Below are 16,883 nucleotides of genomic sequence, written 5' to 3'. Positions count from 1 at the left end.
GTATTTATTTTAAAAACAACGCTAAAAATTAAAATTAAAAATTTGAGCAATTTCAGTAAGTTTTTTACTACTGTTTTGAGGCTAAAAATAATAAATTTTATGCGCATGTGCAAAAAGAACACGTTGTAAAGATTTGATCTTTCTTTATGGAAAGCGGATCAACATGGACGTTTGTGATTATTTGAGCTCGGCTAAAAAATTTGTTTAGTGGATTATATCGACTGGTTCAAAAGTGAAGAAGAGTATTTCAAGTCAGAAGAATGTGGGGAAGACGATGAAAGTGAAAAAGAAGATCGCCAGAGTGAATTGGATTGCGAAAGTGGGATTGAAACGGCCGGCGTTGAAACAGGGAATAATGACGGATATCAAAGAGGAGCTGATTTAAATCCAAAATAATTACATTTTGATGACAGCATGGCAGGAGATAAGTTCGAATACTTAAACAGGTAAGTATTTTTTATTATTTGAAGCTTTTTATAACATTGGCCATGATAAATGTAATATTTAACGAAACGAATAAATATGGCTTTCAAAAACATCGCGATGCTTCGGAGCCTGTTGATGATAAATATATGTGACGAGTTATTGGTTTAGTTTTGCATATAGGTATTCTCAAAAAGCATACTCTGTTGTCTTACTGTTCCACATTCCTTCATCATCTACGCGGATTTTTAATAAAATTGAAAGTAGAAAGAAAAATAGAAGCAAGTTTACCTTTTACTGACAATTTTGAAGACCCTGCTGGCAATAAATTGTTCAAGTTGAAAAGTGTTTTTGCCATGATATGCGACTGGTTATATTCTGTTTTGCTGCCTGATAAATTTCTATCTATAGATGAAAGCTTGCTGGCATGGAAAGGACGGCTCAACTTCAGACAGTGTATTCCATCTAACAGATATGGATCAAAGTTATTTGCTCTCCGATGCTGTCTCTGGCTATGTGCACAAGTTGTCTGTATACATGGGTGATGAGCAAGTAAAGCTGAAGGTACCGGCAGCAGATTCTCTTGTGGAATATCTCTATGCGAGTCATATTTTGATCCCGACCATGCAAAATAAATTTATTTACAAATTGTATTTTATTTAGTTTCTGCAAATGCTTCCTCGCTTTGTATAGCTAGCTTTTGTACATACGTTCGCTGAAATGTCATTATCTATTGTATTTGTTGTGTATTGATATGTTGTATTTGATGCCCATTGCCCTTATCACCCACCTTATCAAAAGAGTTCAGTTCTCATATTACTTTGCCATCTAGCAGAATGATTTCTCCATCATTTGCTGTAACTGCTCATAATAAATGTTGCTTCCTGTCTTTTGCTGCTTCACAAAATGTGTGAATACAGGCTCACCACTCAATTCTTGTGCACAACCAGTAAATCCTTGCTGCAGCACACATTGATCTTAGCTGCATCACACCTGAATCCGTGCAATGAGTTTATATGCAAAATTGTTACTTGAATCTATAATTTCAAGAAATGCACATAAATCTGCCAGTAAAAAATCATATCTGTGAATATATTCATCTCAAGTTGCAGTCTCGACAAGCTGCTTGAAGGAAAATGTCTCAGCTTTCAGATGCATATTCATTTGCAGTCTTATGCCAATTTGCACGAGAGTTATAGCAGAGTTTGAGAAGCCATGTCGGGTAACAGTTGCACTGCTTATCGCCATGGCGATAGGAGCATTTCCAAGGTCTGCTCCCGGAATGCACAGAAGCACCTAACTCAACTTTTGATGCGCTTGAATAACCCAATTTTTTTGCAAACTCTTGTAAACATATGACACCGTGCATGTTTATCATAAACCAGTTTTGGCAGAGATATTGCTTTTAAAAATATATTTGTAATCGACATTTCATGATAGAGAGGTGACAACTTTGTTAAATCAGAATTTTGACTAAAGTGTGCACAGCCGATTTGCAGGGAATAAATGGTTGTCCGTAGAGAAATTTCTAAGCTTTCAAATGCATATTCATTTATAGCTCCATGCTAATTTGCATGCGAGTTATAGCCAATTTTAGTCGGCCATGTCAAGCCTCGATTGTCGCAGGTCGTTAGGGTCACGCGGTGAAAATTTGGAAAGGCGCTCCTGCATTGTAACGGAGCTCATATCTACACTTTCAATGCTCTTTGACGTCCAGTTTTTTTTGCAAATTGTTGTGAAGATATGAATCTATGCAAGAATTATTTAGACAACCTTGTCAATTGCTTTTATCAATTTAAAAAATACAATTAAAAATGACGTACAAAAATAAAAAATTCACTGCTTCAGCAAATTGAGACTTCTGTTGGTAAATATTTGCAAGCTATCTACATAAAAGAAGCATCAGCTTGTAGATAAATTTCTCAGCTTTCCTATGCATGTCAATTTATGTAACTGCCACAATTTTGATGTAAGTTACTGCAGTTTCTATGCGGTCATGTCGAAAGCTCAAATCGCGCCAGTTATTGGCTGGTACGCTAGCGGTTTTTCCATCGTAACCTCGCGGTCGCTAAAGGGTTAATTCACTTACCCTTATCACTGTTGATCGTACAAACTCTTCAATAAGGCTTATGTTTTGCTCTTTGCACAGCAACTGCAGACAAATGTATGATACAGTAAAATGAAAACTACCTTATTATATGTTTCATTTTCATTAAGTTTCTCTTTTATATCTCAATTACACACATTTGGATTTTAATCAAACCTAGTCGGAAACTATAGTGTCTCTTGATGCTTTGTTATGATATTCAGGTATGATTTTATCACTTATAGTAGGAAATGTTGTGTATTTCACTACAATTCAATTTAACCTATTGAGACTGTGTGTCTTCTGCATCTTTAACAGCATATTTTTGTGTGCAGAGATTTTTGCAGCTATTTGAAGATTTACAATGCAGATTTGCCACGTATCTAAAAAATTGAAGCATTTACATTAGAAATGTATAGACTTATTTTGCTTTCATTAATATCATTAATAACCTAAGAAACAATAACACTTTAGGTCTGTATGAGTGAACTTTCGGAGAGCAGCTTTCCGCCTTATTATACCTTGTTTTTTTAATTTGACTATTTGCTGTACATGATATTAAAAATGCAAACCATTATATTTCAGGATTATTATCTGATTATCAAATACATGTATATGTAGCCAAATTGCTATATTATTATCCCTTTGACTCAATACAACAGCAGCTACATCATCAACAAATCAGTATTTTTATTCTACCTTTAGACAGTCACAAGCTTCAAATTCAGGGTAAACTGCTATATATAACTTTACGAAAATAGAGATTAGCCAGGAGCGCTCATAATAGTTGGTGTGTACAAAGTGACAGACAAACACTCCGCCTCTTCTCCAACAAATTTTATCTGCCAAAACATTCCCCAAGTGGCATAAAGATACTTTCGAACTGCCTTAAAAATATCATTATCATTGGAGTAAATTATAGAATATGCTAATCAGTACAAGTGAATAAGAAAGCAGGAAAGCAAACATTAGAGATAAACTCATAGAAATTAACACGTTGGTGTGTAAGTGGAGTTGTTGGGACTCAGGCTACACTGATGTTTGAGGCCATATCAGTTATAGAAAGCTCTCAAAAGCATGAGTTACAAACTATGCGTACATTTAACCTCTTTATTTCTGCAAACACCAAAATTGGGTTGAATTTAAGTAGGGCAGTAACTGTAAGAGATAAACAGTGACAGTAAACACTCAGTATGTCAGCAATGCTGTCATTGTTGCAAAACAACTAGAACACCTGTAAATAGAGGACCTGATAGAGACCGACACATAGAAACTGGAGATGGATGAGAAGGCAAATTGGGATGATAAATAGGGTTTTCCTTATCATGTGGGTAGAGTTGCCTCCCCTACTTATCCAACCGCTAAATCCTCTGAAACTCAGTGCCCTACCGATTAATTTTGTGCTACTGATAGAGCTGATGCTATCTTCTGAATGACTCTGTTACTCAATGTCTGCTGGATCAGCAAACTTCCACCATGTAAATGTTTTTTCTTGGCTGGATGCTAGCAAAGCTAGGATTAGATAAAGACCTTGTCATTGTATTAACTTCCTCAATGAGAGTTGTCACTATACCTGCTTGTCACTACCTAAGACAACAAAACTCCCAGCTCGCTGCTTCTAAATCACAGGCATCAACTTCGCAGTTACATATTTTAGTGGTGCGCTCATTAGTTGTTCATTTGCTAAATGCTTGTCTGTTAATAGCTGGCTTGTTAACTGCTTGCGAGTTAGTAGTTTGCTTGTTAGTCGTATGTATGCTGGTTGTTTTCTTGTTAGTTGTTTACTTGTTAGTTATTTGCTTGTTAGTTGTTTGATTGTTAGTTGTTTGACTGTTAGTTGTTTGCTTGTTAGTTGTTTGCTTGTTAGATGATTGTTTGCTAGTTGTTTGCTTGTTAGTTGTTTACTTGTTAGTTGTTTGATTGTTAGTTGTTTGCTTGTTAGTTGTTTACTTGTTAGATGTTTGCTTGTTAGTAGTTTGCTTGTTAGTTGCTTGCTTATTAGTTTTTTCTTGTTAGTTGTTTGCTTGTTAGTTGTTTGCTTGTTAGTTGTTTGCTTGTTAGTTGTTTGCTTGCTATCTGTTTGCTTGTTAGTTGTTTGCTTGTTAGTTGTTTGCTTGTTAGTTGTTTGCTTGTTAGGTGATTGTTTGTTAGTTGTTTGCTTGTTGGCTGTTTACTTGTTAGTTATTTGCTTGTTAATTATTTGCTTGTTAGTTGTTTGTTAGTTGTTTGCTTGGTAGTTGTTTGCTTGTTAGTTGTTTGCATGTTAATTGTTTGCTTGTTAGTTGTTTGCTTGTTAGTTGGTAAGTTGTTTGCTTGTTAGTTGTTTGCCTGTTATCTTTTTGCTTGTTAGTTGTTTGCTTGTTAGTTGTTTGCTTGTTAGTTGCATGCTTGCTAGTTGTTTGTTTGTTAGTTGTTTGCTTGTTGGTTGCTTGCTTGTTTGTTGTTTGCTTGTTAGTTCTTTGCTTGTTAGTCGTTTGCTTGCTAGTTGTTTGTTTGTAAATTATTTGCTTATTAGTTGTCAGCTTGTTAGTTGTTTGCTTCTTAGTTGTTTATTTGTTAATTGTTTGCTTGTTAGTTGTTTGCTTGTTGTTTGTTCGCTTATTTGTTGTTTGCTGTTATTTGTCCAGTTACTTTCTCCACTGAACCGCCATCTACTACCGAGAAATACCGTGCTCGAGAGCGCCTCAAGGAGACGCCACGGGGTTAAAAAGACACACATTAAAAAGAAAAACTATAATTAACCTATAATGTTCGTTTTGTTCTTAGCCCTTCCTTACATTTTGCTTTGGAATTATATTTGGATATATGATTTGGATATATGAATAGTAAATCAATGGAATAGGTTGCCAGGTGTTGACTGTAGCCTTTCTAAGCCTTGTTACTGCTTTAATAAAAACTCTTTATCATGACCCTTGAAAGGAGCCTATGCTGGCACTCTGCCAGATCAACAATAGGAATCGTTGCATGCATTGTCATGGTTCTAACTTGACTTGAGATGGAAAAGACAACTTCACCATGAGCCATTGTTGACATTGCACCTTTAGTTTTATCTATTCTTACAAAGAATTTCAGAAACATAGTTTTATTAATTAAACAATGGAACCAGTTAAGTTATTGCCAGGGCCATACAAGTACTAATACAATATAATAATTGCAAAACAATGAGAATAATCGTGTCTGGAATATTAGGACTTGTCTCCCTTGACATATAACCTATTTTTTTAGTGTGGACTATTTTCAATGAAAATGTTTTCATTTGTAATAAAGTAAAATGTGTATATGCAAACTTTTAAAAACTATTTGAGGGTTTTTTAATCAAGGATGTTATATCTTTCTGTTTTAATGAAGTATCACACTTGAAATTTCAACAGTCCCAAAAATACATTATCCGCCTTGTCCAAAGGTCTTGGCAACGGTCTGTTAAATTGCAACCTCATCACCACATCTGAATCGATGGTTGGAACAGTGCATGATGGCCCTTTAGCCTGTTTACCGTACATGCAACAATCACGTGTGACAGGTAATATCCGCTGGTCACAGCAAGAGTGCAAACTTGGTGAAAAGATGCAAATAAAACTTACCCAAGTTGTGCTGTGCTAGAGTGGATCATGTTGAAGCAGCATATTGAACAAACCTTTTTTAAAAGACAGCTTAATATTTTAATAGATAAACGGCTGCATTGTTAATAAAACTGCATTATTAGCAATGCAGTTTTATGTGAAGAGAAGCTTCACAAGTTTAGTGTCACAAGTGTTTTGCTGCACAAGACTACCACCAGGGTCTCACAGCCAATATGGAAACCAGGCTTTAGGCAGCAGCATTTTAGAATTTCCGTTGTTGTCTCAAAGGTTTCCAGGAATGTTGACTGGTCTCGGTTGTGTGAAGGCCGAAACATGATTGTGAGATTTTTTCTAGGTTTCTACATTATCTCCAGGATAATAATTAAACTACTTCAATTTTTTAAATATAAAGAAATAAAAGTTCAAAATACTATTTGATTACTGAAAAGGTTATCTGAGTTGCTTAACCATTCTTTTCAATATGTATTTGGATCTTTCATATATTTAAAATATATAGGATGAGATATTTTCATGAAACACCCATTTTACTTGTATTCCGCAGCTTTAGTTAGATTAAATTTATTTGCCTATTTAAGTTTTCTTATTTTATAGTATCACTGTCGACAGTTTATAAATTCTGACTGGTGATACACTGTTATTAATTCACTTACCCTTATCGTTGACCGTACAAACTCTTTAATAAAGCTTATGTTTTGCTGTTGGCACAGCAACTGCAGACATATGTATGATACAGTAAATTGCAAACTACCTTATTATATGTTTCATTTTCATTAAGTTTCTCTTTTATATCTTAAATAAAAACATTAGAATTGTAATCAAACCTAGTTGGAAACTATAGTGTCTCTTAATGCATTTTTATGATATTCAAGTATGATTTTATCACTTTTGGTAGGAAAATGTGGTATATTTCACTACATTTTGATTTAACCTGTTGAGAACGTGGGCCTTCTGCATCTTTAACAGCATATTTTTGTGTGCAGAGATTTTTGCAGTTATTTGAAAAAAACTAACTTACGAAACAGATTTACCACTGATCTAAAAAGTTGAAGCAATTACATTAGAAAAGTTATGACTTATTTTGCTTTCATTAATATGATTAATAACCTAAAAACTGTAACACTTTATAGGTCTGTATGAGTGAATTTGGCAACTTTCAGCTTTATTACACTTTCTTTCTTTAATTTGACTTCATGCTGTACATGATATTAAAAATGCAAACCATTAACTTTCAGAATTATAATCTGATTATCAAATTAACACATGTATATGTAGCCATATTGCCATATTGTTATCCTGGGCTAGTACAAACAGTTTCTTGTTCAGCGAACTACTCAAAAAACCCTGACCTCTGCACTGCTGTAATGTGAAAAAAAGAAGAGTGCTGTGGAAACTTTAAGCATGTTATCATAGAGTCATTATATCTATCCTGTGTTACTGTCTACTGATGCTGGACTTAAATGTATCTATCTTATGATAAAAGCCATGTTCATTCATTTATCCCAGACTATGCTCAGATCTTTATAGGAAAAAAAAACAATGGTACTGAACAAGAATCAGAAACATCTCTCTTAAAAAATAATGAAAAAGCATTGCTTCTCAGAGAATTGGGCAAAAGACAGTTACGACGGACTCTTTGTAGCGCGTAGGCGCATTGCTCAAATAATACATTATGGAGCATGTGCATACGTTGTCTTGTTTGTGATGAGGGCGTGGATTAATAAGGCTTGTATAGCTCAGTGGTCAAGCGTGTGGTTTGAAACTTGTGGTTGCATTCTCGAAATTGAATACCAATATTGTAGTAGCTATACTGGAAATACTGAAATACTGAAAGACAAACACACATACATACAGACATTGAGATTAATGAATAGATTCCTTACATTTATATATGTGTTTATATATGCAGAGGATTTTTTGTTGGTGCCAGAAGAATGTGAGTCCTAGTTATCTATATAATAAATCACACATATCTCATCGGAAGGATAACTCTTTAGAATATTTAGTTTATAGAAAATTAGCACGATAATCCACAATTATTACCAAGACTGAAAAAGAGTAGTTTTATAATTTTATATCTATTGAACATTCAACACTAAAATGTTTCAGAGTAACATTAATAGTATTTTAAAACATCTACAAGCGATGTATATCATCAAATCGCTTAATCCTCTATATCGCATCCAACAGTGTTAATAAAACAATACCGGTTTGGTTCAAAAGCTGTCCGTGGAACGCTTCAAATATATTTGTTTAAGAAAAGAAGATGTTTTCTAAGTTTATTCTTAAACTGGCATCACTTTGCTGTCAGACACAAAAAGGTCAGTAGTTTTATATTTTACTGTCACTAATAGCTCTAACCAGTTACATGCACATTGATACTAGTATATGTATGAAGCTTACTCTACACTAATACACTAGATGAGGCCCATTCCTTCCCAACTGTATATACATCTAAGGCTTTTCTAAAACAGTTTTCAGAAAGGGAAGAAAACTACTAAATCTATTAGAATAAGAAATACTTTTTTAGCTAGACATTGTTGTTATTTTCACATGTACATATATAATAATTATACTGTGTTAGATTCAGTTTATTTGTATACATGAAGTACTACAAAGTGCAACATTAACTTAAAATTCAGACTAATAAATTACAAAATCTATCATTAATTATGAACTTGATAAGGAAAAACTAAAAAAACTACTGCATTCCCAAACCTAAGATATCACTTTTGTATACTTTGAGGGTTCCATACACTTCAAACATTCATATACTGAGGGTTTCAGTCAAATGATATTAGTTCTTTGTAATTTAGATTAACTATTGTTTAAAAGTGACACTCCCTAAAATTGCTAAAAAGCTACAAGGTCTGTTTGTTTCTCCACAATAAAACCTACTGTGTTAAGAAAAAATGTGTTGCGCAAGATTTGTACTCAAATATTAAGTTTTGCAGAATGGCAAGCTAACCACTGCAGCGGTCAGCCACCTTGAATTGTTATGGCATAGTTGTGCACATAATTATTACACATAGCAACCATAACACTGCTTGAGATTGCCAGAATAGTAGTATATGATAATAAACAGTCGAATTCATAACCGTTATACTGGGAAAGTGCCAAATTTAAAGTATTCCAACTCCAAATTACTAGTCCCTATATTGGCTATACATTTATGTATACATGAAAAGAAATAAGCCCATAACTGAATCAGAAGCATGATAAGAAATATCATGATTGTTTTATCAACATTATTGTAGTTGAGATACAGTGCTGCACTAAATATTACATTACAAACCAGCTTTTATTGTTCAGCGTGTCTTAATGGACAGCTTCTTCTTTTGCTCACCTCCTATAAAGAACTTATAACTTACATTAATGTTAACAGAAATAGCTGGCATTTCTGCTGCCCCTAGTGGAGTGAAAATTCATGTTATTATTGCAATAAGAAAATTTTTTCTCCTTTTTTCAAAATATGTATTTACACTACTTTTGGTTTATAGTCAAATTTTTAATTTAACTGAGATTAATTTACCAAAACAAAAAGCTGCCGATGAAATGAAGTTTGGTAGAGTTAGTAAACGGTTGATATTCAAGAGGTGGAATAATTCTCTTGAGTGAAAATACCTCTTATCACTGCAATTGATAATATATTTTGTTTAATATATACTTACACTAGTTTTAACTTAAGTTTATTATGTAAATGAGACCGATTACCCAGAGAGCTAATATTATTTCTTTTAAGAACAGTAGAATATTTCTCCCTCAAAATTTGAATACATGTAACAACACCTGAAAATTTAATTATTGACAATCTTTGTAAAAGTTAAAATTATCAAAGAAATAATTGGTAAGGTTTTCATGAAAGCGCTAGCTAGCTTAGTTTAAGCATTGCATTTGAAAATCATAAATATTTACTATTTTTATAATAATTTTTTTATATATATAAATTTGCAATTGCTAATTATTTTGAATAAGTCAAACAAACAAACAAAATTACATGGTGTAGTGGTTCAAAATACAGTTTTAGTGGTAAAATACATTTTTGGCAGCTCATAAACTTACAATAAAGTTACCGGGGCACTATTTCATTATATATTGTATTTTTAATATGTCTGCAAACATGAAAGTTTAATAAAATGTAATTTGTAGCCGGTTAATGCTTTGTTAGGTTATTATGGTGCAAAAAATAATTGACTCTAGTTTCTTTCATTAATATAGTTCATAGCCTAAAAACTGATACTTCTGGTCTGTATTGGCGATTTTTGAAGCGTTTAGCCTTACTGCACTTTTGTTATTTCACAAAGTTGTTTGCTAAATGTATACGAGTTATTAAAATATAGTTTCACAAGCTTTTAAAATGCAAACTATAGTCTATAAAGCTTTGAAGCTTTCAAACCTACTAGTTAAATAGCACTAATCATTATATATCTATGAACTAGACAGAAGAAGAGAGTTTGTGGAGACTTTAAGAATGCACTCATGGAGACTCTGTATTTATCAGGTGTCACTGTCTATCAACACTTGACTTATAGCGTTATTTACTATGATAAGAGCCATGTTCATTCATCTGCTCAAAAAACATTCTCTAAGACAGAAGAGAGAAGATAAAAGAAAATTGAACTGCACTGAAATTAGACCCTGGTATCAATATTCCCAAACAGCCGCGCTATCCGCTACACTGTTGAATCACGTTGCTGTAACATGGCATAATTGTGCATACAGGTATTACATAAGATATTATACCAAACCACATGTATATTGCTATTGTACTAGTTTTCATAACAAACCATTATCGTTTCCTAATGGTTAGTTTTGTTAAAATCTCCTTAAATACATCCTAAGACAGTCCATGCTGGGTCTTATTGTTAGATATTTGCCAAATATATGAGTTAGTCAGATTATTCCTGCTTACATCCATCAATTGACAGAGACATGCTAATAAGTATGGCTAACTTGTTTAGGAACAGAAATGTGAGCACCACACTAACAATAAGTACCACCCAAAAACATCAAGCTGTTTATTTGTTACGGCTCAGATGATGAATGCCATCTTCAAACTTAAATACCTCAGATTTGACTGATAGTTGGATAAATTAGTTGTCAAACACGGAGCCTAAACTCCAGCCTCGACTATGAAATGTAAAATGAGTATTGTAATTGAAGTGTTGGTTTAATGCAGCAGAATAGTAAAGTAAACATGCATGCTTACAGTACATCTCACCATTCTCCTATTTAGAAAAAATAAGGCTAACTTCTGCACAGTAAAATTTTTGGTCAATGATCTTAATTGACAGAACATATATAAGTTTATCTTGATTTAAATCGACAGGAAAATTAATATTCCATATGCATTTATTCATACTTGAATGTGCACAATGTGTTTTCATGATATGTATTGAACGCATTTGGTGTTTTTATCTGCATGTTAATTTGTTTGTAATTTGGAGCATACATTAAACTACCTTTGATGAGAGGTGGTCTACAAGTAATCTACTTTCTTATCTTCAGTTAAGTTTGCAAAATTCAGTAAAAGAAATGGATTATTTTATGTTCCTATTAAATATGCTATATTAAAATACCAATGTATTGTTGAATACATTACTTGATTTATGGGTCAACATTGTGTTTGGATTATTAATAGTGCTATTTTTCCGTCTTAATTTTTAAAGAGACAAAATGAAGTGGGATCCGGCGACATTTTAATTAAAATCTTTGGAGATATTGTAAGGCTGGTGAGAGTTTACTTTAAAGAATCACTTAAATAATGGATTATTATTGATTATTGATTATTATTGATTATTGGTTAATTATGACAACTGAATAGGACCTTCAAAATTGTTTATGAATGTTTGCTAGCACATTTATTAGTGGTTGTCCACTATGATAATTGGAATTCAGACTCAACTTTCAAATACTTTGCAGACTTGTCAGCAAGTCAACTTTAGGCAGGCTGACACATTGAATTTTTTAAAACTGGGTTTGAGCTTTCCAAATGGTAAATGGATATTGAAATAGCTTTTTTATGTTTATATCAAACATAGAATTTAGTCATCCTGGAATATTCAAACCTTAATTTTCTACCAGATACACAAAATACCTCTATGGAAACATGCACAAGGAATCTCCCTAAAAATATACAATAGGAATCTTTATGAAAGTATACACTTAAAGAATAGAGAAAGCATAATATTATTATGCTTTATTATTCATCTTGAGGTGTTGACTGGTGTTTTAAAAAAAGAATCAAGGAGATTGACCAACCAGAAGCTGAGATATAGCCAGCCAAACATAGGTCTACCTAAAAACGAATCGGAGGAAAAACCCTTCGAAAACCCCAAAAGTTGTGACGTATAAAATCGACTTATTGGACATGTGCCGGAGTTGCGCACCCTTACCTCCATTGCGTATACTGATTGTTTTAGGCTGTGAGATGCGAAACGCTTCTCGCGGTAGTAAATAATTTACAGACTAGCTTTGGTTTCTCAAAAAAATCAAGCAAACATTGTGTGGTTAAGGCAACTGCCCACAACCCCCTGCCATGATTTGTCAAAACAGAAGAGGATATTTTGATTATTGTGCCTCAAACTTTAACTCTATATGCACCGAAGATCGTCTGTTGAACAAACGGCGCGTGTATAGTCTATGCCGGTCTATAATTTACAATATCCGCTATTCGCAGTTTGTTCACCAGTCGAATAAGACACGCGGGTGTAAATCTTTGTTCCTTCTTCATCTTTGTACCTACTGCAGCATTCAGTTGATTTTTAGGATTATTGTCACTGTTAATTAAACTGTAAGTTCACTACATCCATATTTTTGAAAAGAATAACTTGACCGTGCTGCTCTTGTCGTAAGAAAAGAAAACAACTTTTGATTTGATTCTTCTGTCTATGTTATCTATAATTGTTTTTTATGATTAATTAATATAATCATAATGCATATTGTACAAAATAATAATATAACTTTGTATAGAATTAACGATGTAATTAATATAATTTGTAGAAAATTCCAAATGATAATCGCGATTGATGATTGATTGAAGAAAATACTATGCAGATACTTATGCTGAAGTTCATATATTATCATTTAATATATTACTTACTGAACTAAACCCAACTATCATCAATATCCATTTAGTTTTTGGTCATGGTAATCAAATTGAGTATGAAGTGCTTTGACACTTGAGACTGAAGTGGTTACCAGCAATTTCATTGTTACCAGATTTATATATATATATATATAATTTGCTGATCTTTGCTGGGAGATGTAAATGAAACCAAATGATATTCTTCTGCTGGTCACAATGAATATCATGCTCAGCAATGATTTCTTATCTTTTTAGACTAACATTGTACGCTTCTTACCATACTGTTGGACACTGATACCATGGCAACTTATGGCTCTAAGAAGTCTAAGCGGTCTCACTGTGTTGCTGCTCTCTGTGAGAACACAGAGAGGCTATTTCATTGGCCAAAGAATGAGGCGGTTGCCAATAAATGGACTAAATTCGTGTTGGATAAGGTATGTCAAAAGCCGTCCTATGTCTGTTAACCTAACCCCAGCACTAGCAATGATTTCCTTGAGCTGGCAAATTATATTTGTGGGCCATGTTATGATGTGATTTAAACTAGTAACACCTCTTTCTGTGAATTAAGGTAAAGAACTTTGTCAGAACAAAGACAAGCCAGCTTTGCTTGAATCATTTTGCACCTGATATGATTTCTAATTATCAAATGATGGTGATGATGCCTCAGGAAAATATAAGGTAAGAATGATTGATATGTCAATTTCTTGTCTGCCGATTATAACCATAACAAATGTTTTACACGCCACTAACCATGTTTTCTATCTCCAATCAGACCACATTTAGTACCAGATGCACTGCCAACCATCCAGGTGCAGGCCACCCTTCCTACATCTGTCATTGAGCGCATGGATGACACAGAACTAACTAAGAGAGAGAGATCGGCTATCATCCGAGACCTGACACTAGAGAAGTACTACTAATATTATATGACATAAATCATTTGCCTGAACAATAATAAACTTTATAAAGCTGTTAAAATCACGACTAACTAACAATACACAACCACAAGGGCATCCAGTCATTCCTACTTGTTGACAATCTGAACTATCATTTGTACAGTTGAGGTAGACGCCTATTGTTATAACACCTTCTTTCACAGACCTAAGATCAAACCCTTCCATGTTGTCAAACCTAAACCCTGGTGCTCTTTTCCAATTGGGGTGACACTTTCTAAGCCTGAGACTGAGGCTGTATCTCTACCAGCAAGCAGTAACTGCACAGGTAAGAGTCCTTCATACAAAATGTTGTTATGGCTGTTTTGAGTCTTATAGAACCGAAATATTATGTATACCATTTACACACACTAACATGCCTCATGTAATGCTAAGGGATGTGGTTGTTTATTCATGATTGCAAGTCCACCTACTGACACTATACACTAACACTATACTCATTTGTTCTGAAAACCTGACCTATTATTTCATTACATCAGGAACTCAGACAGGGAAGCGTCTTGGAAGATGTAAAAGACGGTCTGTTGCAACACAGTGCAATCTAATCGATGCGCCACCACTTTTCGCAGCAAATCAATCTGATGGATTTTCAGATGAAGAATTTTCATCTGACTATGACACTGGCAGTGAGGTAGGTAGGAGGTAATCTTACACCTATATACAGTTGCAAATTAAGCTTATATTCATTCAGCTGGCCTATTGTCATTTTCTTGCTTTCACAGGATGAGTTAAGCTCAGTGGCCCCTTCATCCAGTGAGTCTGAAGAGGATCCCGATAATGATGGGAATGATCCTGACTACGAGCCAGATAGTGGAGATGATGACCAGGATCCAGAAGAGGTTATGTTCAGTCAGGGGTAACTTACACCATTGTTAATCAACATCATATCAGCTGCCTATTATAATTGCCATACACACTGGCACCACATAGTAGTTCGTAAACTCATGTATTATATTCTTAGCCGAGGTACTTGGTTTGATGAGCCAAAAGTTATCGTGTCCGTAAGAAAGTTGGCGGAGTTACTGGGAGTTTGCATGTTGTGTGCCAAGTCTTGTGATGTAGAAGGAAGAAGACTCGGTGCCGCCCTCACATTCACCATCACTTGTCAGTTTTGCATGCACACAAGGTTAGTGGAGCGGAAATCACGTCATTGTGAATATTAGATTTTGTAGTTTAAACGCTTCTTCATAGCTACACTGGTTTAGATTTTGTGGCGCTACACTTGTAGCGCCACAAAATCTCTCGCCAACCAAAGCTAAACCAGTGTTGCTAAAATCGTCATAATATTGTTTGTGTTGGTCTCTCTGCAGAACATGGTCAACTTGTGATATGATAGGGAAAGCTGCATCCATCAATGCTCTTCTAGCTGCTGCAGTGCTATTCACAGGCTCCCTGCCAGCAAAGTCTTTAAGGCTTCTCAGTTCCCTGAAGGTTTGTGTACCGACGGTACAAACTCTTCACTATTACCAGAGGACTTATCTGCACCAGGTAGGGTATATTTATATACCATATATACAGCACTTGGGTTGATGAATGTGTTCCCTTTGGCACAGTTGTTATTGTGAGCACAGCTCTACACAATTGTGTGGTGGATTTGTGTAGTTGCTCACCCGCCCAAAAACCTAGACATGTTTCCAATACTGAGATGGATATTATTGTATGTGCTAAATTTGATTTGAATGCTGTTGTCATACAACACATCCATATGTAATAATATACATGGACATGGAATATAGTTATTGTGTCCACAGTCATCGTCTGATCAAAATACAAGGCGTTTATATTGGTCTCTGAGCTGTCATAATATATGTCCCAGTATCATTAATGTTTTGAGCAATCATATTGTATGAAATTTTTCAGATCATTAGAGATGAATTTTCTGCCATGAAAATTAATCTGTGGAAGACGGTGAGGGGACCTGTGGTTGTGGCAGGAGATGGAAGGTGTGACACAGCAGGGCACTCTGCCATATATGGGCTTTATAGCTTGATGGATTGTGAGACGAACTTCATCCTATCAGCAAAGCTAGTAAAGGTAGTTAAAACAATTTGTAATTCAGGGGACAATAACAGCATATTGTCACACTCTACAGTGCATTTAAACTTCCTACATGACATGGATTGGTGTTGTTTTATGTATGTAGGTAACAGAGGTATCCAGCTCCAACGCTATGGAATTAGAGGGACTCAAGAGATGCCATGGAGAGGTATTAGACGCAGGCTTGAGCATAAGAGAGTTAGTCACGGACCGGCACAAAACTGTGAATGCCTTTGTAGCCAAGAATTTGCCTAGCATTACACATACATTTGACCCTTGGCATATTGCAAAAGGTAAACATAAAGCTTAGACTGGAGCTGGTTACTGTGATGGTACTTTAATTTAGCTTTGTTTCATTCACCCAGATGGAATCACTTTTATGATTGATTGACGATTGTAGGACTAAAGACTAAAATGCTAGACATTGGTAAGATTGTGTCGCTGAGAAAAACTCTCAACTGGATCAAGCCTGTGGTCAGTCATGTGTACCATTGCGCTGAATTTTCGCCTCTCAACTCCCCTCTTCGTCTAGAAATGTGGAAAAGTGTTTTATCCCATCTACAGGTTGGTAAATTTGTTGTAGGCCAAAACAATTACTTTTACTGAACGTACTTGCAGAAGGCCACAAAATACCAGTATCATCAGTGATGGTGTTCAATTGGTTAACTTGCTATTAAACTGAAGCATTGACATATTTTGTTCTTCTGCTATAGGATATC

At 34.6% G+C, this 16,883-nt stretch overlaps 2 protein-coding genes across 2 annotated transcripts; both read left to right on the top strand.

Moving 5' to 3' along the window:
• Positions 1-13,473: 13,473 nt before the first annotated feature.
• LOC137397210 (uncharacterized) lies at positions 13,474-15,386 on the top strand. Its single transcript, XM_068083497.1, has 8 exons — positions 13,474-13,608; positions 13,743-13,852; positions 13,947-14,084; positions 14,274-14,395; positions 14,607-14,758; positions 14,850-14,983; positions 15,089-15,253; positions 15,356-15,386. The coding sequence occupies exons 1-8, from the start codon at positions 13,474-13,476 to the stop codon at positions 15,384-15,386; spliced, it is 987 nt and encodes a 328-aa protein (XP_067939598.1).
• An 81-nt stretch (positions 15,387-15,467) lies between these two features.
• LOC137397208 (uncharacterized) lies at positions 15,468-16,474 on the top strand. Its single transcript, XM_068083496.1, has 3 exons — positions 15,468-15,615; positions 15,988-16,155; positions 16,271-16,474. Exons 2-3 carry the CDS (start codon positions 16,012-16,014, stop codon positions 16,472-16,474), a joined length of 348 nt encoding a protein of 115 aa, XP_067939597.1. The 5' UTR covers positions 15,468-15,615; positions 15,988-16,011.
• The last annotated feature ends 409 nt before the right edge of the window (positions 16,475-16,883 follow it).

This window comes from Watersipora subatra, chromosome 5 (genome assembly GCF_963576615.1).
Source record: "Watersipora subatra chromosome 5, tzWatSuba1.1, whole genome shotgun sequence".
Taxonomy (NCBI): domain Eukaryota; kingdom Metazoa; phylum Bryozoa; class Gymnolaemata; order Cheilostomatida; family Watersiporidae; genus Watersipora; species Watersipora subatra.
This window is presented reverse-complemented; position numbering and strand designations above follow the sequence as displayed.